The sequence below is a fragment of the Anser anser genome, assembly GCF_964211835.1.
Source record: "Anser anser genome assembly, chromosome: 1".
In the NCBI taxonomy this organism is placed as follows: Eukaryota; Metazoa; Chordata; class Aves; order Anseriformes; family Anatidae; genus Anser; species Anser anser.
Window position 1 is genome coordinate 2121857 of NC_139720.1, and position 22576 is coordinate 2144432.

At 45.4% G+C, this 22576-nt stretch overlaps 1 protein-coding gene across 3 annotated transcripts in view; it reads right to left on the reverse strand.

The window, feature by feature from the left end:
• EXOC4 (exocyst complex component 4) overlaps positions 1–22576 on the reverse strand; it is a 382597-nt gene that overhangs the window by 29605 nt on the left and 330416 nt on the right. For all 3 annotated transcript variants that reach the window (XM_083819252.1, XM_083819251.1, XM_083819253.1), the window contains 2 exons: positions 20280–20458; positions 1819–1960 (listed from right to left, as the gene is read on the reverse strand). In XM_083819252.1, the coding sequence (XP_083675378.1) occupies positions 1819–1960; positions 20280–20458 (321 nt within the window). The remainder of the gene's footprint in view (positions 1–1818; positions 1961–20279; positions 20459–22576) is intronic.

The window sequence follows — 22576 nt, forward strand, 5'->3', positions numbered from 1 at the left end:
TGAGGTGGCCATCACAAGCAAGCTCACTTTAGGGCAACCCCAAGAGTAAAAACATTTGCACCCATTAGTGCCTGCAACTGTGTAATGCCATATAGCTTTGGTTTTTATAGGAAAACACTGTAATAGATTAACTAATCTAAAATTCCACGGTTATTTGTAACAAAGCTAATGGTTAATGATCTGAACGTGCCAACAGATTTCATTTAAGGAAGCAGGTATTAAAATACGGGGCAGGTTCTCGGTGACCACTGTCCTCGGGGCATGCCCAGCTGGCAGTGGAGGAGCAGAAGCCAACCCCAGGCTGGTGCCAACCAGCATCTGGCAAAGCTGGGAACGAACGGGGGGTCCTACAGGAGGAGAAAGCCACGGGGATAAGTGCAGAGCCTCAGATCCCTTTTGCTGTTTGCTTGTGTTTTCTTGGACTGCACCTGCAACAGCAAGAGGCTGGATAAATTCCCAGGCTCTTCACAAACGTGCTGAGCGCCTGTTTAAAGCGCAAGGCTCCTGTGGATGAACACACGCTGTGCTGTGCACCTTGCAAGTGGGGATCTGGGGAGCTGGTGTGGGAACGCAGAGAAATCTGCTCAGAGCAGCCACCAGAGGGACCGAGATTTTGCTCTGTTGCTGCAGGGGGTTGCGAATGTGGCGTGATGAATGCAGGGCAGCTCCTGCCCTGCCAGGGATCCTTTTGGTTGCAGCATCTCTCCTTCTCACTCCTTGCCACCCGTTGCACAGATTAACAGACTACAGTGTATTTACAGCATTGAACTTGGGATGCTGATAGAAGCACTGGAGGTTGGCAATGGTCAACTCCAACATCCCAGCAAAAATTGCCCTGACTTCCATTTGCACTTATTTTGCTTAACCCACGTGCGATGGAAATCCACACAGGACCGTGGCCAGAAACCCATTCCACGAGCCTAGGTTGGCTGTGTTACCTTGCACCACGCCGCAGCTGGAAAGCTGCTCCATTTCCATACTTTAACAATCTTTTCCTCAAACCCTTCAAGCCCCAGCTCATTTGTGATGCTTGCAACCAAGTGGCCAGCAGGTGATGGATAGCGGGTTGAAGGGCTGCTGACAATAACTAATGCATATTTTTTTAAAGCTCCTTCACGAGAGCTCTGCCAATGTACACGAGGACACAATTATGGCTCAGGATATGTCAAAGCAGAACAAACCAGCGGCCCATCAAGTCTCATTGCCTGTCTCTGACACCCGCTTATATTTGATGCTTCAGAGAAAGGGAAGCAATGAAAACACACCTGGCCAACACGACGCACAAGGGACAAATGTCTTCCCAGCCCCAGAGTGGACAGCTGGCAGCCTGAAGAAAGGGATTTGCTGCTTTTGATCTTTGCATGTGTAGTCAGAGACATCATAAAACTATCCAGCCCTTTAGAAAGTCCAGCTGGTGCTTACCTCTTCTTCCCCAGTTTCTGTTACTGTTTGAAAAAGGAGCAAGAAAAGCTCCTATCTGCAATCCAAAGCTCAATGGCTGATAAATATGCAGACACCTGTTAGACTTTAAAAGCATTGTGCAATTATCTAAGGACAAAGACTCTGAAAACCCATTTTTCCTAGTTTTTGACACTAGATGCAGGCCACTCTATGAAATTCCAGTTTCGGTGTCCTGCCTCTGTCCCTCATTTGGCCATCCACGGGGATGGGACCTGGCATTTCTGGGCACGCCTTTGATCTCTTCAGTGCTACAGCAGGCAAATATACCTGTCTCAGGTGCCATAACATGTTTCCTGCGCACAATCCTAACCTGTAGCCCCCCAGCTCACTCATAATCCCCAAATTCAGGGCTATTACCTGACTTCCAAATGCAGAACCAGCAGGCAGCGGTCAGCCATCTCTTGGAAAGACCTGGCCAGCTCGCTCAGGGTTTGCAGGATCTGTTCGGATGCAGGGAGGTGCTCCATACTGGCGTGGCTGTCCTGGCCAGGAGACATGGCTAGCAAGAGAAGACAGGATTAATTTGTGACGTATTTCATCAATACCACTTGGCTTTAGCAGCTACAGCATCTCAACTGCTTCCGTCCTAAGCGCACATGCTCTCGTCCACCTTTGGCTGAGCAATGAAGTCTGTAATTTGGGAGTGTGAGAAGCGACAAACTGCCTCTGCAATTGATTAAACTCCAAAATGAATCTGAGGGGTTTAATCAACCACCAGAATACATTTGCTTGGAAGATATTGCTCTGTGATGAGTATTTCTGCACTTGCAAAATCCAGGAACATTTATCTTACTTTGCGTGGAGTGAGGAAAGAGCTGCTCTGGAGCCAACGCACGGCACCCACAGCACAGATGGTCCTTTTTGGTCACCTCAGACTTCCCCAGGAGAATTTCAAGTAAACCCTTGTTTGACCCATCCCTCCACAGGCAGCTGGGAGCCTTCTTTGTTCTTGTGAATAAAACGCAGCTCTTAATGCAGTAAAGCAAACAGCAGGCAACAGATATGAGTTGCTCTTGGACCTGTCTCCAAGGCTGACACCTGAGGAAAGGTGCTGTTCCTGCATACCAGACAACTGGAAAAAAAACAACCTCTTTATTCAGCACATGCAACATTTAAAAAAGTCCTGGCAAGTGGAGCCATTTCATCATTTACTTCTCGCCACCCCACTGTGAGCCAGGAGACAAGTGGTATTTCTGCTTTGTGGGCAGCAAACTCGGAGAAGAGCAGCTTGGCCATGGCCACAGTCATGGAACTGCTGTCCTGCGAATACCATCCCCAACGATGAGCTAACCAGGTCTAACTTCTGCAGATACATCTGTATCCCTCCCGCTGAGACCTCTTTAAAACACAGTTATCATAAACTCTGCCCTAATTACAGAAAGAAAATCTCAAATATCAGTTCAAATCCTCGTTCAAGCAGCCCTTTAGAAATGACTTCTTGCATAGGGTGATTAGCAACGTCTAAATTAAGCAGACCTACATAAGGCACCTTCCAGCTGAATTAAACAGTGCGATGGCAAAGGATGTCCTGGGTCACCACGTCTGGCCTGCAAGCGCTGTGTCCCGTGGCCTTGAGTAGAAACTCGTGTGCCATATGAAAGTCATTCAAGTCTCTACCCTCCTTGCTTCCCTCGGTGGCTCCCGGAAAACCTCTGGCAGTGAAGCTGGAGGTTAGGAACTAAATTCTAGCCTAAACGTAGTCACTGATGTTATATATTTGGTTCTTCATATGCCAGCATTATTCTTTGCCGTGTGGAGTTTGCCATCACCAGCATTTAGCTTCTGCTGCACTATAAGGATGAACTCCTGGAGAGGTGGGCAAAGCAACCTGCTTTACCTTCTACCTCTGAGAAAGGCTTGCCATCCCCTCTTCACCCAAGACCGATTCTCTGCACCCCTTCCAGGCTCAATTATATTTTCTTGAGCACCAGTAACCAGAGCTGTGTGCTGTATTTGAGCTCTCACTACTGCCGCAACGGGACTAGAGCTTTCCCATCTCCCTCGGAAATACTCTTTTGCTCTGGTATCTGCTTTTTTCATTGCTTTACATTTTCAGCTCATATTTGTTCTGTGGTCGACCTGAATAATGGAGGCGCTTGCTGGCAGTAAGAAATTTCTTGTTTTCCCTCTCCTTGCACTGCTGTTTGGTACATGACAAACACTTAGCCAGACACCAACGCAACTCCGCGCAGGAAGGATTTGTACATCACCAAGGAACTGTTGACAACAAACTTCCATTGTGATGGAGCCTGACTAAATAAATGTCACTTGGCTCTGTTTGTATAGCCAAAGACCTGCTTTGAAAGGGGAACCTACGCGGAGCTTTGGATTCGCACGTAAAATTAAACACCCCTTCAGATCTAGCCTGAAAAGCAAAACCAAAACAAAGAGAGAAAAAATCCCAATCTCTTTTGTGTGAAGCAGGTTGAAATAGAGGTAAACATATAAGACAGACAAGTACAATTAAAGGAGTGTGACAAAGCAAAAGGAGAAGACTGCACAGAGCAAAGTGCCTAATTGTGCATCTAATTTTACTGTGAATTACAACAGGGAAAACCCTGCCTGGACAAAGCCGAGTGCAACACAGCTCCGGGAAGCTGCCTCCTTCAGCAGCTCCTCCCATCGCAGCAATATTTATAAAGTTTCACACCAACAAAGAGGCAGCAATGGGTAAAGAAATTCAGAGCTTGGCAAATACTGCTGAAAATAATTAACTGGCCCGGAGTGTTAAAGAGAAATAATCCATTCACCGTAAGGATTCCTCCCTGGCCCTGGCACACTCCGACACTTCTCCAAGCATCGTTCTGCTCGGTGAGAAAAACAAGACAAAATCAAATTATCAGTGGGTTGAACGGCTTATTTACACAGCCTCTACTTCCAGATAATGGCGTTGGGAGATGACTCGGGGAGGCACTTTGAGCTGTTTGTCCAGCTGCCACCCACCTTTCAAGCCCCCCAGTGACATTGGTTTCCCTGGGGTGGCAGGACTTTGGGATCAAGCAGAATCAGGTCTAAGCGTGCTTATCTGGTCACAGCAGAAAGCAGGAAACCTTCCCTGTATTATGATGGGGAAAACAATCTATTTTTAGTTAAAAAAAAAACACCTAAATTTTGACAGGTTTCTATCAGTCTTGTTCCTGGAGCTGGACGCGCTGTTACGCCGCAGGAACGCCGCTGCAGCCTTGGGTCGCTCCCGCAGTGCCTTCCTGCAAGCGATAGAGATGGATGGACCCATCATCCGAAATGCAGGAGTCAGCTAATTTCTGCACTGGAGAGATAGACACACATTTTTTCTGCTCTCCAGAATTCATTTACAGCAATTTAAGTGAAGCTGTAATTATATTTGTCAGCGGAGTTAAGAGGAGGAGGGAGACGGGGATGATCTGTGCCTTGGTTAAAGCCAGAGCACTTCTGGCTTTGTTTTTATGGGTGCTCAGTGCCCCCGCTGAAGAAGGAAGATTGAGTGCTGGCTCGAGGCATGTGTCTCCATTTCTCCCTCGCAATATGAGGGCGCTGAAGTGTACCTTCGCTTTTTGAGATTAAAAGACTTTCCGAGCCCACCACTTGTCCTTTCTCCTTCTTTGCACATCCCAGAAGGATCGTCCCACTGCTGCGCTAGCCAAGGAGAAAATCCCATTTCTTTAAGTCTCGCTCAGGAGACACGAACCCACAGAAGGAGCTTTAGCAGCATGAGATAATCAGAGCCTAAAATATTACAGGGTATTGAATAAAAATGTAATTTGGAACTGGTTTTGGAGGTGGCCAGTTCTTTGGGCAGACACGATCCAAGGGTGACCCTGCACTGACGGACCTCCAACCCACCTGAATGCCTCTGGGCTCAAAGAGCCAAGGGAGGTATCTCCAGCTGAAATGCTAGAGAAGCAGTACCATAATAAAACAAAACAAAATTCAGCCATGCATTTCTTCTTGCCCTTCTCCTCCTTCGTAAGTACCTTGGCCCATTTAGACCAAGCCAGCCACGAGCCCTCCTAGCCAAGAAAATACCCAACGGTTGGGTAAGCAGCAGCCAACGACTGGCTCCGCAGCCCCTTATCATTTTTCAGCCTAAACAGATGAATTTCAGTTGTCTTACGTCGGCTTCCTGTGCTGCTGGATAATAATTACAGTTTTGTCTGGGATTTCTTTTGCTTGCTGTAAGCACGGCCAAGATATCCCACTCCAAGGAGAAGGAACATTTCATTCCGGCAAACCTGAGAAAAATAAACTTAACACACTACTTGTCACCCATGATTTCGATCATTTTGCAATTCAATGCGATGCTGGTGCCTCTTGACAGATTGTGCCTTGTAAATCGATGGATGTAAATTCCCAGACCTCTGGAATATTAAACAAAACCTGCCGCGTCGCCCATAAACAAACCTCTGTAACCAATCAAGGTCTACAATAGCACGTCCTGCCCGCTCCCTGCTTGAGCAGAGCGACTGCTAACAGATTTGAGTGATTTAATAGTGGAAGGAAAAAAAATCAATCTAAGGTTACAGGCTCTGCTTCAGCTCCGGTGCAGCCTGAACCTGGGAAATAAACCTGCAACACGCTCAGACTTTACGTACAGCACTATACGTGTTTGCTTAACAGAGGGAAGGGGAAACGCTCACGGAGAAGTTTTACATCTCTGCTGGGAGAAAAACTCTTATTTGGAAAAGAGACGCAGTCTGAAACCTTTGCTGTGTCCCACAGGTAGCATTAAGGAGCAGCTCACACCTTTTAAAATTTTAATTCTTGCTCCCTTCCTCTCTGCAAGAGGAAACCCCCAAATAATCATTAATAAACGGATGCAAAAGGAAATTGTTATGGATCAAGTGCTGAACTATGTCTTTGGAGACTTGGGGTTAACTCCCATGTCTGCTGGAGACTTTTCTGGGGATCTGGGCTTGCTCTCTCTATGCTTTCGTCCTTAGCAGATGAAACCTGGGAATGTGTCTTTATCCATCACTGCCACGCAAGCTGACTCCAAGCTCTCTGCGTCTCTTGTCCTTACAGCTTTCAGCACCACGAGGTGACACTGTCACTGGGAGACAAATTGGCTATTGTAAGGGATTTTATGTGTATTTAAAAGAAAGAGCACTAGATAAAGTTGGGAGGAATTAGACCTGTGTATTATATATACATTTTTTAAGGAGGTATGAGTATGGCAGTACAGCGTCCACATTAGATCCAACACCAAGGACTTACTTCAGCGAGATTTCTGAAGGCAGGCATATTCCAGGAGACTTCTGTCTCCTGAAGCCGAAGGACAGGAGGAAACTAACATTTTTCTAATAGGTCACCATCAAAAAATCACCTCTCTTCCTATTAAGTCGTGCTCTGCCAATGTGGGCCAGAGTTGGGTACTGGAAAGCTGCTGCCGTTGCGGTGTTGGTGAGGAAGGGCTTGGTGGGGCAGCAGGAATGTCACTGAGATGCCTACAGCACCGACACAAGGGATGGAAAGCAGCACTGGGGCATCGCCTCGGCACAGCTCTATGGAGACGGGAGCTGGGAGATACATCAGGACTTGCTGGAGATAAAAAATCCTAAATAACTACAGAGAGCCAGACAAAGCAAATCAACTCAAATGATTTTCTCTCCGTGGGAAAAACTACCAGGACCCTGCTCTCAAGCCGCTTTTCTTTTTGTGGTTACACATCTTTCCTCCCACTTTGATCTCTTATTGCTCTTGAGATGCCGCCTCGATCTAATTTAGAGTCTAAGCTCTCCGAGGAGCAGGGGCCTTCTCTTTTTATCCTGTTGCAAAGCGCTCTGCACACCTGTGGTGCTCGAGAAATAATGAACAACAACAACTATATGCAACCCATATGGCCACTTGGACCAGCTTCTGGCTGCAAGAGTATTGTTTGAAGCTCTAAGGCATAGATCACTCACTGCCTGCCTTTAACTGGCTCTGTTTGGGGAGCTCAGCGCTGCAGCTCTGCAGAAAAGCAGTGGAATGAGCCACAAAATCTGGAACTGGATTTGGCTTTTTCCGAGTTTCGCGAGACTATTTCAGAGCTGCAGAGCTTTGGGAACCAAAGCTAGATTCTGTTTTCCCATCCTTCCCCTTCCTTTTCAGAAGTACGTCTGAACCTTCGGGCCCCCTAGATGCGGAGGATATTTATGCAGCTACTGCTGCACTGCTCCCTTTTACCTAGATCGCTCTCTTTCTAGATTTTAAATAGGGAGGGAAATCAAGATGAGCAATGACATCTCCCAAGACTTCCACGTACCTGGCACCCACGGATTTTTGATGTCGGCTGTCTTCTTCACACAAACTTTGAACTAAAATGCATTCCCTAGACCTATCCTGGCAAGGATCTGGCTCTGCACATCAGCGTGCTGACCTTCCCTTCCATGACGTTGGGTAAGGTTAACTCTTGTCACCAAGCGCGGCCGAGCAGCTTATAGACGAAAGCAGGAGCCGACGAGCAGAGGTGAGGGCACTCAGCACCCACCTAAGCCATGCACTGAGTCTCCCATGCACTGGGTGCAACCCTCCTCCTGGAAAAAAAAGCGAGCAGCCCGGACCTGGGCAGAGCTCTGGGATCTGGAGAACACCTCCCACGTGCAGGCGGGATGGGGATGCAGCCGACTGTACCGATCGATAAGGGAAGAACAGGCATTCTTGGTAAAATAAAGCAAATACCAAGAAAGGACAAACTTGAACAGGTGAGGACCTTTCAAACAAGAGATATGAGGCTGGAATTTTCTAAGTACTCAGCACTGCTCTGGCTCACCTTTTACTGGGATCATCGGCAAAACCGCTCATCGACGCTGAAGGGGCAACGTTATGTCAACGCTTAAAGGCTAAGCAGAGGTAAAGACCAAGCAAGCTCAGGGAGAGCTTCTCACTGACATTAGTCGTACTAATGTGACATGCTATGACCACTACAGAGTCCTGCTATTCCTACTAATGAATCTGGTTCATCAGCAGAGGTAACTGGGATCACATCAGAAGATCCTTTAAGGCAGGGATTTCCCTTTCCAAATCTCCTTGAGGTTCTGATGAGAACGGAGGAGGAAAGGGAACTTGTGTGCCAGACCTGAGAAAAGTGAGACAAACCTGAAGGGTGGTCTCGAGAACATCCTTCCATGCCTCTCTGCCCACTCCACGTTAAAAATTGAAGTGCAGGAGAGGAACAATGTAACCGTGCTGGAAAAAAGCATTGCGACCTCATTTGCGATGAGTGGTGATAAGCAGGCTGGGCTGCAGCCCCCATCAGTTCAGTAAACACTAATGATGAGGAGAGCACAGACTGTCACCAGTGATAAAGAACAGGCTAAACACTCTATTAGTTTTTCATTTTGAGAATTAATGTTTTTTATGGCGTGTGTACACTCGCTAGTTAATGAATTGTCTCGTTAGAGGTGCCTGCAGAGCTCCTCGTCTGCCTCTGCTGGCAGGCATAAATTTCGCAAGGAAATTACCACTTTTAAAAAGGCAATAACTCCTCTAAAAGTGGTTTGTTTTCCATTAGTTTCTGCAAATATGCAGCCTCGAGAAAGGGATTGTAAGGGGGAAAAAAAAAAAAAGAGCTGGAGGGGCAGGACAAAAAGCGTGGTGGGACGGTCTAGGTCCATCTAGCTCTATCGTGCAACAGCCTGCTGGAAGGTTGGGTTGCTGAACACTTTCCTTTAAATAATCTGCATTCGAGTCTGGAAAGGGCTTGGGTAAAAATAAAACCAACAAAAAAAGAGATATTTGGTTCATTTAAAAAGTCAAAAGAGACAAAAAAAGATATTTTTTTTCCCCTAAACGAAGCAAAATCGTGCAGGTGCAGCTACGAGCAGGAGAGCTATCTCAGTTGAAGACTGAATATATCGCGATCTCTTTGAACAGGCCAGGGTTTGCTGCTCCAGTGCTCTTCAACTAAGAAAATTCCTCTGTGTTAGAATTTCTTGGTTTCAGTAATTTATAACATAATTTTCTCCTTCTTTACCCCACAGAAATATTTCTCGGGCTTGATTCTATTATCAAAGAAGAAACCTGATTTAGAAAGCTTAGGGAAAAACCCCACATTAATCTGCTTTTGAGTTATAGAAAGCATTTTTTTTGCCTCTTCAGAGTTTTGCACCCTTCTCTGTCCTTGGCTAGCCAAAAACAGCCATGTGCTTTGCCTCGTCTTCATTAAACCAGGGCAAAACCACAGCTCCACTGACATCAACTTCCATCAAGCCACAGTGAGGCCAAAAATTCATCCCTGAATTAATTTATTTTCCTACTAAAGTCAGCAAGAGCTTTGTCACTGGCTTCAATGGGGAGAGAAGACCCTATAAAAATTGTCCACACTTGAGTTGAGGGGTAAAAATGAGTGGAAGGAAACCAAAAAGCTCCAGGCCAGCTGCTTTACAGGAGGCACCATGTCCTTAGAGCCGATGGAGATGATTTCAGCTCAGCTGTTAATAACGAATGCTTCCCGGCACTCGGAACACACATAATGTACATATCATCAAATTAACGACATTTCAATGGTATCTGACTCAGAGCATGTCGGCTCGGCCGTTAACTCACTGGCAGGCATCGGGCAGGAACGCTGGGCGTTTATGAAACCTGCAGAAAAAAATCGCACGAAGATGTGAAGCAAAGCAGAGAGGACCAGCAGGCTTTTATGTGCTGCCTTCATGTACGATTCTCCCCAAGCCGCTGTTAGGATCTGTCCTAAACTGAAATGTTTAATTTCGTTGACAGCTGAAAGAATAAGGAGACAAACAGGTGTTGGCCACTTGGGTTAATATTAAAAAGAAAAAACGACAAAGAGTTGTCAACCTGCACATAAGGCTTCCTCTGAGCTAGAAAAGAAAAATCAGTGATTGGTGTTAGGATGCTTGTAAAGCAGTATAATTATGTCTTGACATGAAAACTGAGGGATCAAGATAATTTGTTAGGGCACTGGTCAGCTTGGCCAGGAGAGGCGGTAATGCAGCAAACCATCTGAGATGTCCAAAAGCAAATACAAGCAGCAACCTTTTTCCTTTTTTTCCTCCCTTATACTGTGCTGTATCTTGCCAATAAATGCCCTGAAAACCGATTTAGCATCATTGCAGAATTTCTGTGGGTAGAAGATGTCCTGAGAGGGATGAATTTCTAAAAGGACCTTAAACCTCCCAGTCTTTTGGACTCACTGGAAGAGTGAGAAACAGAAATGCTGGTGTTCTGATGGCAAAACTACTCTTCTTCGCGGTGAGTGTGATTTTCTCCAAGTCCCACGTGAATACAGATGCAGGTTAGATGAGAACAATCCTCTAGTCCACGCGTTGTGCAAAGTGACTCACTCACTGGTGATGTCAATGGTTGACCACACTCCTGTCGCCTAGTTTTGGAAAGGATTTTGCCCCTTCCACTCTAGAGGAAGCTGCTACCCCTAACACCCCAGGGAGAAGCAGGTGGATTTACTGCCATTAATCTCTGACACCAGTGAGTCATTCTCTTCAGAAGAGACAAACACATCCTAATGCGTGATCCAACCGGTGTGGACAGCAGGCTCTTCGGAGTTATTTCTACAAAAACCTTGATTTCCTGGTATTACTCATGAGAGATCCTCACTTTAAAATGGTTTGAAAGCACTGCTAATTAGGTCACTTATTTACATGACAATCCCCTGCGTTTAAGGCTGGTGGGTGGGAAGAAAGAAAGCAGGAACAAGAGTAATTAGCGTAATCATGACGGTAAGCTAAGTGCTGACCCCAAGGCCCCAAGATCAATACTGGGACTGCATCCCGGTGGTGTGCCTATTGTCTGAGATAAAGAACCATAAATGCTGAGCATCCAGGTCAGAAAAACAACGTCTCATTTTCTAACCATTAAATATTTGATGTAAAACATCGAAGCTGGGGAAAGGAGTAACCACTAATCCATAAGAGGAGCTTCTCTGCAGACATTCAAGGGAACAAGGGCAGTGAAAGGCATTGGGAGATCACTTGGACACGAGAACAAGAGGTCTCAGTTGGCTGATGGCTGCGTGGTTTTATTCCCTGCTATCCAGCAAAGCAGACCTATATTTCAGCTATGAAATTTTATAGCCAAAATCATAAAATATACCAAAACAATCTCTTAATCCTCAGGCCTTACCAAAACAACCACTGTGCCTTCATGAGGTTACTGGTTCCGGCTGTTTTCGAAAGTCAGACTTCACCACTTTGCTGTCCCCAACCAAGTGGTTTTGGCCCTCTGGAAGCCAACTCAGCTAAGTTGGTACCAGCTGGACCCTTGTCCCCTGCCTGAATTGCTCTGCTCAGCTCTTTTTCTGCTTCAGGTGGTGGTAAGAAACCAACAGGCATAACTTTGCTTTTGGATCCAAGACAACATTGCTGAATTGGCACACGGAGGGGAGAAAAAATCCAATTTTGCTACGTTAAGTCAATCCACTGAAGCCTGAGGCTCTTTGAGAGAAAACACGTCTTTGAGCAGTGCTCTTGGGGTCATTGACAAGAGGCTCATATACGTTGTATGTCAGGATATTGCCAGATACATAATATTTCCCCTTTGAATGTCTACTGAAAGACCTCTACACTCTGACACTGGTTCCTCCATTAGGTTCTTACTATTCAGGAGGGAGTAACTAGATGTCATGCCATATCTGCTGAACCTAAGGTTCAAATATTATCTAGAAGTTTCCAAACTGTATGTAGCAACTTCCCATAAGTTTCAGTAAATTTGTAGCTCCCACTAAAGTTAAAAATGGTGATTAATCTGGTGATCATAGACGGTTTGGTGTAGAATTGACAGATTTACATTCTACTGTGCTTGAAGAAGGCCAAGTTCTCCTGTCCTTGGTTCAAGGGGAGTCCCACCTGGGGAAACCCAGGTTTCAAGGACAGTATCTCATTTCTAAATACCAGCCCCAAGCACGCTGTGTACAACAGTGGGATTTGTAGTAGTAAGGAGATACCATTGGTCATCCTTGCAATACCCAAGAGATGTTAGCATAGGACCAGGATGAGCCACGGGTTTGACAATATGGAGATGTGTGGATCTGAGCCACTGTGATGTAGATGGGATGGCCAAGAAGACCTTCTCCTATCAGCTTCCTTCATTTCTCTCCTGAACTTCCTAGATCCAAATGAAAACATGCAACACCAATCTGAACCAGCTGTTCCCAGACAATATTAACACACTACCCAGAAGAAGGACTTAACATCTTGAACTTATTTCAGGATAAGCCACATTCGTGTAACATGTGGCCAGCTCATGATATGGAGAGTGTGAACTTGTAATCGTCTGTAAAACACCTCTTAGACACAAAATGAGCTAACCTGATCAAACAGGTTGAAGGGCAGAGATGGGAAGAGATCACCCCAGGACACCGGCATCTCCCTTAAGACAATGTGTGCACAGCTATGAGATAGGAAAAGACCCCACGGATGATTGTTTTATGATGGTTCAGTGCAAGTGAGAAGGGGATTTGGTCCCATTTTTAGCATTTTCAGAACAGCACTAATTGCTCAGGTAGTGGAAGAGAAAAAAAAAGTATCAGAGAATGAGACTGCTTAAGAAGCTAAATTGGAAAGCTGTCATTTAGACTAAGTTATATTGAAGCAACTGAAATACATCAAATGCTATAAACATGCAAGACTTTATCTTTTCAAGTTAATGGCAGATGTTTTACATTTGGAAGAAATTTGCAGAGTTTTCTGCTTTAGAAAGAAATGCAGTTTTGTTAAAATAATAATGCAACAGCATTCGCTTCTCCCGTGTGAGGCCAGGCACGTGTTGATCACCTTTAATCTGGCTTTTAAATAAGGTTCTCTATTAATAGATCTCTACAAAAAAAAAGTTCTCCATGAGCAATCAATACAGCAAGATGTGTTACAAGCTCAATGACAGAAAAAAATAAGCTCCAACGGGAGAGAAATATAGGCACATTTAAGAGCTGAATTCAGTTCATTAGAAACACCAGGGTTAAACACAAAGACCCGTCTGAGTTCACCACCGCAGTGTGGCCTGACTATGAAATGAAAGGCATCAATTTTACCACCGCGTCGGCCCTGATTTTCATTTGTGCTGAGACCCCTTTACACCACTCTGTCAGCAGAAAGGGGCCTTAAAGTGTAAATTACAGCTCCTTTCCTCTGGCAGAGTGGTATAAAGGGGCTCTGCCATCAATTTTAAAAGACATCACTTTCTCAAGTGTTGCGGGATGCTTTCTGTTAGCTATCAAAGCCTATTTCAGTACGAGGAGGCACGCTGAGCCAGGCAAAGGGGAGGCTGACCTCTCGGGTGCAAAGTGCTCCAGGATAGTCTTGATCCTATAATGGCCTTCACTAACCTTTTCAAAGTATTTTGAGATCTATGGCTGGAAAATGCAATGCAAATGCTCAGTATTATCATTAACAAGAGCCAGACAGCGACAGAAATCTGCGGTATTTGGTAAAAAGCTGTTGCACAACCCATTTTTCTCCCCCCTGCTTTTGAACGAAGCCGTGGCTCACCAGGACTGCTGCAAGTCTGGAGGGTGAAGTGCTGCCCTGCCCATCCACAGGAGTGGTGATGGTGTCTTCCACACGCTGCCCTTTGATTTTGGGGTGAAAGCACCCCTAAAAGGGTGAAAAACAACCTGCTTTGGAAGTATCTGTGATAAGATAGTGAAGAGGCTGAATGCTTTTTTAGGTACTTCAGAAGGGCCAGATTCTGTCCTTGCCAACCTTGCAATGCCTCTGCATAAATATCCTCATTTTGTAACACCCTAAAACCCAAGTGACAGACCAAACCACGTCCTGACAGCTTCCTAAGCAGACCCAGCCGCCAGGCAAGAGCCACGGCAAGCCAACCATTCCTAAGCTTTGTTATTGATGTCCTTGTTGAGATTTCACTTCTAAGCATTTCTGCCACTGAATCCAGCTGGCTCATAAACCCATAGGAAACTGAAGCCTTGAGTTTGGAAACCAGGGGATGACAGTGCAATGCGGCAGTGGGAACTGCAGGAAAACTGAATAAAGCAGTAACAAACTCCACGTGACCTTTCTGTACGTTGTAAGGCACAATTTCAATTACTCAGGTGGATGTAAAAAAAAAAAAAAAAAAAAAGAATCCAGTGGGAAAGGATTACGGGATTACGGGAAAGGATTTCCTCAGGAGGAACAGGAGACATTTATCTACCAATCTGCATATTGGCATGTGCATCACTTTGACGTATTGACGTCACTTAAACACTGCTTTGACTGTCATGGGGTGCGACTTATGGCAGAGGGGCTGGGTGGGAGGTGGGAGGCAGCATCCTGCCCGGAGCTGTGAATCTCCATCCCTTCAAATGCAGTTTGTGTAAAACTGGGGGGGAGAATTGCAATGCCGCGTCCTTCCGACTGCCTGTGCAAACCCCATCCGGAAAGGGAGCGTGGCATTTCCCTATCACTCATTAAACCCGCGTGCAGCTGGCTTAACCAAACAGAGTAATTAGCTCCGTGTCTAATGCAAATTGCCGCAGCGGAGACCTGGCTCTGCCGGCGAACAATTGCAATTTACGTCTGGGAAGAAACGACTTCGCCCTGTTGGCTTTGCCGTGGCTCAGCTCTGCGGACAGCAGCAGGGTTAGGATGTCCCGGTGATGGAGCCAGCTCTCAGAGGTCTCCCATGCATCCCCCCTAGCACCGGGGTGCTTCCCCCACAGACGGGCTGCCGGCGTTAATTCCGAATTTGTACTCACGTTTGTCCTCGATTTATTTAGTGTTCACTTTCTACTTTCTGCCACTGTAGACTAATGGTCAGCCTGAAGTCTATCTGAAGCCAGGGTTGTGCAGAAGATTTTGAATCTTTGCTTTTTAAGGAAGCTTTGCTTCTGTGCCAACTTCTGAAGGGCAACAGGAGACAAAGAGGAGCTGGTATTGAAAACCAGGAGCTTTGACAACAATCCAAGTAATCACTGGGTTAGATTTGGTGTTAAAAACAGTATGTGTTGAGCCCCTCATGCTTTTGAAGCTTTTTGCTAAGAAAAACGATAAATGTGCATGCATGTATGTGGTTTTCAAATACAGCAAGATTCTCACTTAATTGCATAAATCCAGGACCTGGGATGCTAAAAAAAGCAACAAACATCACAGAATAAGAACACTCAAGACTTTTTTTTTTTTTCCCATTTCTGCCTTGATTTCAACACATTCCTGACCCAGCTTTTCCTCTTGTTGTGCTCTTTGCTGGACTTAGCTATTTTGAATGAACACGGAGTCACAGGATCCATTTCTAAAGAGACTTAATTTGTAGATAAGGACATGATGGGACAGGAGATGTCTTTCTTGAGACTACTGCTGGAGTCCTGTTTTTCTAGCTAAAACTGTTAAGGTATACTAAAATTGCATTAAAAATATTGTTCATTAAGGATCAGAAACAGAAACCACACACAGAAACTGAACACAATATACTGACCAACCTTTGGGTGGATGCAAGAGTATCTACTTATCTGTAAGTATATGCAGGCACGTTGTACATGTACAAAAACTTTACTTCCAATAAACCATCTAGAAGAGGAAGATGATCTTGTTTCATGTAAGCTCGGGAAAAAAGTCATCTTAAACCCAGTATTTAAGGCAGCCGGTCGGTAACTGCTGGCTACAGCCATCTGAAGTCACAAGATGCCAAGAGCCAGCTGAATGTAAAAGGAAAGCTGCAGCTCTGCTGGCTAATGGCTAATCTTTCATCTTCCTACCTGCACACAGCAGGCAACCATCTTAAAAATGTAAAGACTGGCCCAACTTCTTCATCATGCATAATAATTCGCTCTTTGTAAAATATTCACAGGGCTTCAGAAGGCTGAGGCTCCCCGAAGAGAAAAGGCTGAGGGTTTGTTTTATCTGCCTGGGACAAGGCAGAGAAGCAGGAGAGGAAGTGGGGAGGAAACCCGACTTCCATTTTCACATAAAACCTATTCAAAATTGACATGACTTCCTCAGTTAAATTCATCCACTTCCAGCAACTTTATTCCTTAAATTGTTATTGTTAAAAAAGAAGTTTGTATTCCCTCAAAAGACAAGAGAAAAAGAAAATGACTTTGTCATATCTGACTGGTTCAGAAAATATAAAATCCAATTCTGAAGCAGTGCAGATAAGGGAAGAGCAATGGAAGAGCCATCAGCTTAGCAAACACTAAATAATGAAGAATGCAGAGACTGCCCAGCATGATAAAACACTCTATTAGCAAGACTGTTTTTAAATGAGTGATAATTGTGGCACATCCACAGCGAAAGGTTATTGAATTTTTATCTGTAGTAAGGGGTCTTTGACAGCCCAACCGAAAAGCCACAGATGTATAGCACCCTTTTTAGGATTTCCCCAAACACTTCCACACCCGACCAGCTCTGCCTCGTGGTTTCTGAATACTTGCAGCTATGTCCATAAATTGCCAAGGAAGCCTTGCTGGGAAAGCTACCAGCTTTCTACAAGGAAGGAAATCGGGGCCGCTACCACCATGTCATGGACTTGTTGGGGATTACGGTTTTTCTGGCAGTGCACCAAAAATCCTGGTCCTGGTCACTCACTGAGGGCTTTGATGATGCCCTGAGTGGGGCTGAGATTTAACCTCAAACTGTCGGGACAGAAAAGACTTTGCAGGTGACTAACGGCCTGTCGACTTGGATATAACGAACCGCGGATTCCAGTTGCGTTGAACTGGAATACTTGGGTTTCACGTGGGCATATCTTAAAGTCAAGCTACCAATGCTGAAATGATGATGCTGGCTCCACTTACGGCAACCCCAGTCTGAATTTGGTGAGCTTCAGCGAGTGGCAGAAAACTCCTTCATTTACCTTTACTTTTGGTCATTTTATTTCCCTCCCTCCCTCCCTTTCCCCTCACTCTCATTAATATGCTGTTTCTTGCAGCAATCAGATTCTCAGAAATTCAGATGATCAAACCAACCCAGAAAAGAACAGAGTAACTCGTATGACAGCCGAGCGTTACGGCATTAACATTGTATGAATCTTGGAAACAATAGCTGGTTTTCCTTTTTCCTCCTCCTGCTCAGTCCAGGTGGGACGGAAAGAAAAAATCTCATTTTTCCTCTGTTCTTTATTCTTTATATGCTTCCGCCAAAGAATCGCACTCCCCTGTATATCACTGGAGCTGGCTGGGTTTGTAAATACATCTGACTTCCACCACCACCTCTGCCCCACAGCATCACTTTTTACTTCTCCCACATAGACTGCAGTCAGCTCTATTGACGTTTCATTTACGAGAAATACTCCACCAGGTTTCATTTATAACCAGGAGGTCAACAGCCTCTATCATTTTCTAACACAGCTCCTTCTTCCTCTTGTTTCAGATATTCCTGGCATTTGTGTACAGCCATTTTAGCGCATTGGTATGAAGTTATTACAAAGGAAGATGAATTTTTATTGTCAGGAGGATGCTGACAAGTAAAGTATTACACTTTATACTTTTATTTTTATTCACTGCTGCATGTAACGTCCTCTCAGAAGCTTGAAAGTCATGCTCATGCCCTTTTATGTTTGGAAAACATTGATTTTTTAAAAAAATTGAGTTTCAACTAGAACTGAAATTATGAATGATGTTTTTATTTCTAACAACTTTGACTGTTAGAGCGTAACTCCTCAGCCCCCAAAACTCCTCTGGTTACTAAAGTTCTGGGAATAAGTATTTGCCTATTGAATTTTAATAGCATTTTCCACTGGGTTTTGCTTTCTTTTTTCTTTTATTTTCTTTTTTAAAATTTTAATCTTGTAAAGTACACACCGTGAGAGCCCAGCAGCTCTTCTTGTCACTCAGGTATCCTCCAGAACTCAGAGTATGGGTTATAGAAATATTAAAGCTACCCATGGCATTTTACATCTTTAATTGTTTGCTGATTGTATAATCTTAATTATCCTACTGGAGCCCAACCAACGGATCAGGGACAATTGGAGCAAAGATTTCAGAGGTCCCGCTCTAGAGCAGATATAAGCCATAGGAAGGACTGTCACTCACCCAGATGATGATGCTCTCCTAGACAGTCAAATAAAGCCCAACACTGTTACAGAGAAGCTGTGCTGTCAAGGGGCAACTATTTTAACCGAGATGTAACACTAAGATTTTTCCAATTTAGCACCACCAAATTTCCCCCGTCACTTCCCCAGAAAACAGGGCAGAAGTGATTTTTTGATGCCAAGTTCACCCAGAAGCTCGGAAGATGTGGCTGCCCCCAGTCCTGCTGCTCTGTGCAGACCTTCCCCCTACCAACTGCCGAAATGCCAGGTATCCTCACCATGTCCCCATGTGTCCTGGTGCCTTGCTGAGCTGTGTGGGTCTCTTTATGTAACGCTTTGCTTCTCCTCTGCCCCTCGTCTACAACCTAGTGCTACATACAACCACAGAGATGCACATCATATAACTCAGGGCCGTCACAGGCTGCTTGATATTAGCAAAATGCACCACGTTGTATTACAGGGATCTAGGGAAATACAAAGGGCTGTAAAAATGCACGGCCACCTCGCTGGGGTCAGCCTCAGATGCAGGACAACTATTGGGAACGTCGAGGTAGGCTGGTAAGGTGCAAACCCCTGGCCCTACAAAGAGCTCAGCTCCGTGCCGGCTGAGCTGAAGGCGAATCCCTGCGAGTTAATAACAGCAGAGGTGCTAAGAGATGTAAGGAGATGTCACACATTTACATGTGCATTGCCTAATTCTTTACAGCACCTGTTGCTTACCACATAAGCAAAACTTTCTGAAAGTGGTAAGAACAAAAGGATGTGGTATTGGCATGGTATTGGTATCTTTCTCTTACCTAAGTCTGTTGTAAGCAATTGGGAGCACAGCTGGGAGAGTGCACTGCTGGAGGGCTGATGAGCCACTGATTTTAAATGATGGAGAAGAGCAATAATCACACTTAGCTGCATGCCGTGGACTGCCTTGCTGCTGCTACGCAACGTGACAGAGGCAGCCGGCAGGTCAAAGACACCACCTTTGGTACGCGGCGCGTTCTGATCTGTTGACATTCACTGCATTGAGGCACCTGGCGAGGTGCAAACAGCAGCCCTGCCATGTTGCAAGCAGCGTATTATTCTTAAAAAAAAACCCATTTTGTGTGATTAAAACAGCTTAATATGTTTTAGTAGAACGGCTTCCGTCAGGCAGCAGAGGAGCTGTGGGCTGTTTGTGCCAAGCTCTGCTTCTGGGGCACAGCCACAGCCCTCCTTTGAACGTGACCCTGGGCAGACAACACCAATGACGGTGATAAAAGGAGAAGCAACACTAATCACGTCTCTAGCACTTTCCAGACAGAAAAAAATCACTATTCTCAGGGGAGAGGAGTGAAAGCTGAAGCACAGAGAAGTGAAACGATCTCACAAAGGTAGTGCGGGTGATCCCTGACAGCCAGGAGCAGAAGCGGTGTCTCCAGGCTCTCCCTTCTCTGCCCTCCTTGCACCTCGGTTCACCAAGGGCTGCCTCTGCAGGCTGAGCATCAGTGCCCCAGTGACATGCACGTTAGGGCATTCCTCATTAAGAGCTGCTCAGTTTCTCTACTGAATTTATAATACCTATATTTTTAAATATTCAGTGATCGAGCAACGCTTTAAAGAAAGCGAAACCTGTCTCAGCACTGATACCTGCTCCTGTGGAGTGTCATTAGCAGGGACTGCTGAAAAGCCTGAGCCTTGAAAGACCCAGCAGAGCTTCTGCTGGAAGTGATGCCCTTGGCACCGTCGCACCGTGCCCCCCACCACAGCCCGAGCAGATGTCACACCACGGTGTTCGCTAGGAAGAAAGAGATGGAGCTGCTTTGCTTTCTGCTCTCCTCTGACATAAACCCTTTGAAATCAAGAAGAAAAGCCCACGCCTGCTCAAATTGCATAATTATATTGGTTTCCATCTCTACAGTGGTCGTCCTACGGGAGCTACTTACTCTGGGTGGCTGAGAGGCTGGAGAAGGCTGCCTTGGTGCGACCTGCTAACCACTCCAGGCTCTCGTGCATGTTGGCCAAGGCCTTCAGGTCGCTGACGTCCCGCAGGATCTCCTGTTGGGGGATGAGCTTATCTCCCAGGTTGCCGATGAGAACTTCCGACTCTTTGCCGAAAGCAGCCCTGAAATGCAGAAACGAAGCCAGCCTCAGAAACAGAGCACAGGGCCAGCAAGGGGGAGATGGAGACGGTCAAACCACCCAGAGCAGAACTGCTCCAGGGCAGGATCTCGAGACGGTTGTCTCGTGGAGTTTTGAAAGTCTCATCAAAGTGAATAAAATATGCTGCAGTTCATGACACGACCATCTCACGGATTTTTTTCTATCGTTCCCCCTGCATTTCCAATCTCGGCATTTCATTTCATTCCCACAGTTACAAACCTGATCCCAGTCAATCCCCACAGCCCTTCCCCCACCATTTACACCCTTCCCAGGCATGCAGCTGCTTTCCGTGTCTCTTTGGGGTACGTACAAATATGCAGTACTTTTAATCTTTCCTTGTAAATCATCTCTTTCAATCTCTGAAGCAATTTTGTTCATACATACATCAAAAGAAATCTCACGTGAAACTTGAGGGCTTATCACAACAAACAGACAAACAAATGATTTTGAACATTAGCCCGTGCATTATTTCGCTTATAGATAGCACCTGCTGAGAAATGATGACCAAGACAAACGTGCTTACCCCATAAAAATGAAAAATCTCTTTCAAGGTATGTAAACGCTCCCTCCAGTCTCACACTCCATCGTTTGCATTGAGATTTAACTTTCCCAATACTCATGTCCACGAAGAACTGGTTTGGTAAACTCTTTGCATGGCAAATACCCCCAACGCTTTTGCAGGTAGGAGATGGTAGGTAGGTAGGATGAGTTTTTGAATACCGTTAGGAGAGAGAAAATCACCCAACGGTCCCTATGTCTAATTACAATAACTCCTGGATGAAGCCAAGTACATTTTATTGAAAGACTCCAAGTGACGGCACATTTACCATGGTCCTCGGTACACTGTTCCCGTCATTAGTTGCTCTTTTTGTTACGCATTTGCATTCCACTTTCATTCAACTTTGCAAACCTCCACTTCCTGTCATTAGCTCTTTTATGAACTTACAATGAGGAATCATGCTGCTGAGCATAATAACTGCAACGAACTGCAGCAAAATAATCCCATCAGTGGCGTTTTACATACTATCTAAGCAGCTTTATTGCCAGCATCTCGCTAGATTTGTGGGACTTCACTGTCACTTGAGAAAAAAAAAAAAAAGAACAACACTGAAATGGTTTTAAATTGCTCAATGGAATTCATGAAAGGCAAAAAAAATAGTTTTCATTAAAAAAAATTCTCTTTGAGGATTTTCTTCGTCTTGACAATGCAAACTATGTTGCCTTAGGCTGTATCCTGGGTGCCATGGTTTGAGAGGAACAGCCTTACCTCGTGGTTGTGTTTGAAGCTCAGCCACAGGAGCATCTCCAGCTCCATGGAATAGGGCAGTGGCAGTTCAGCTGGCCTCCCTCTCCATTAGCTGGGGTTAGTTTTGATCTGTTCTGGCTACTGGAAATAGCTTAAATCCTTTCTGCACTTCAGGAAAGGCCTTAGCAAGCTTCCCTTCCTGGGCATTTGTAAGATATTAATAAGAGGCTACAGGCAAGGACAGCCTGAGCGACTCCTGTGAAGCCCAACCCAAGGCTGAACTGAATGGCCAAGCTCGTAGCCAGGCTTGAGCATTTATTCTTCTGTGTGATCATTCATTCAAACAAAACGTGTTACTGGCTTCTGCAGCGGCCACAAGACAGCTCACTTAGCTCTACCCACCTACAGACACCCAGATATTCTCTTCTGCTCCTGGGGAGTAGAAGACACGTCAAAGATACGCTTTTCCCACCCAAACTGAACCACTCCTCCTGATTTCCACTGTCAAATCCCACTGGCAACTGTCTTAATCACTCCAAAAAGTTAAGAAATGAAACATTTGGTGGATTTCTACCTTCGTTAACATGGCTTTCCAATACAAAATGCAGCAGAGAAAGCACTTGTTTGTGAGTCACCATCTGAGAGCTGTGAAATGCGGAGTCACGAGCGTGCCGCTGCCCACAGCCGCGATTACAAGTTGGGCTGGAGCACAGGGATGGCTCTGCTGCCTTCCCACACGCCAAGAGAAAGGTTTTGGCACTGCTTTGGATGGATGCCTGTGCATGAATAATACAGTGCTTTCCGTCAGGCTGCAATCTATATAACACAAAGCAG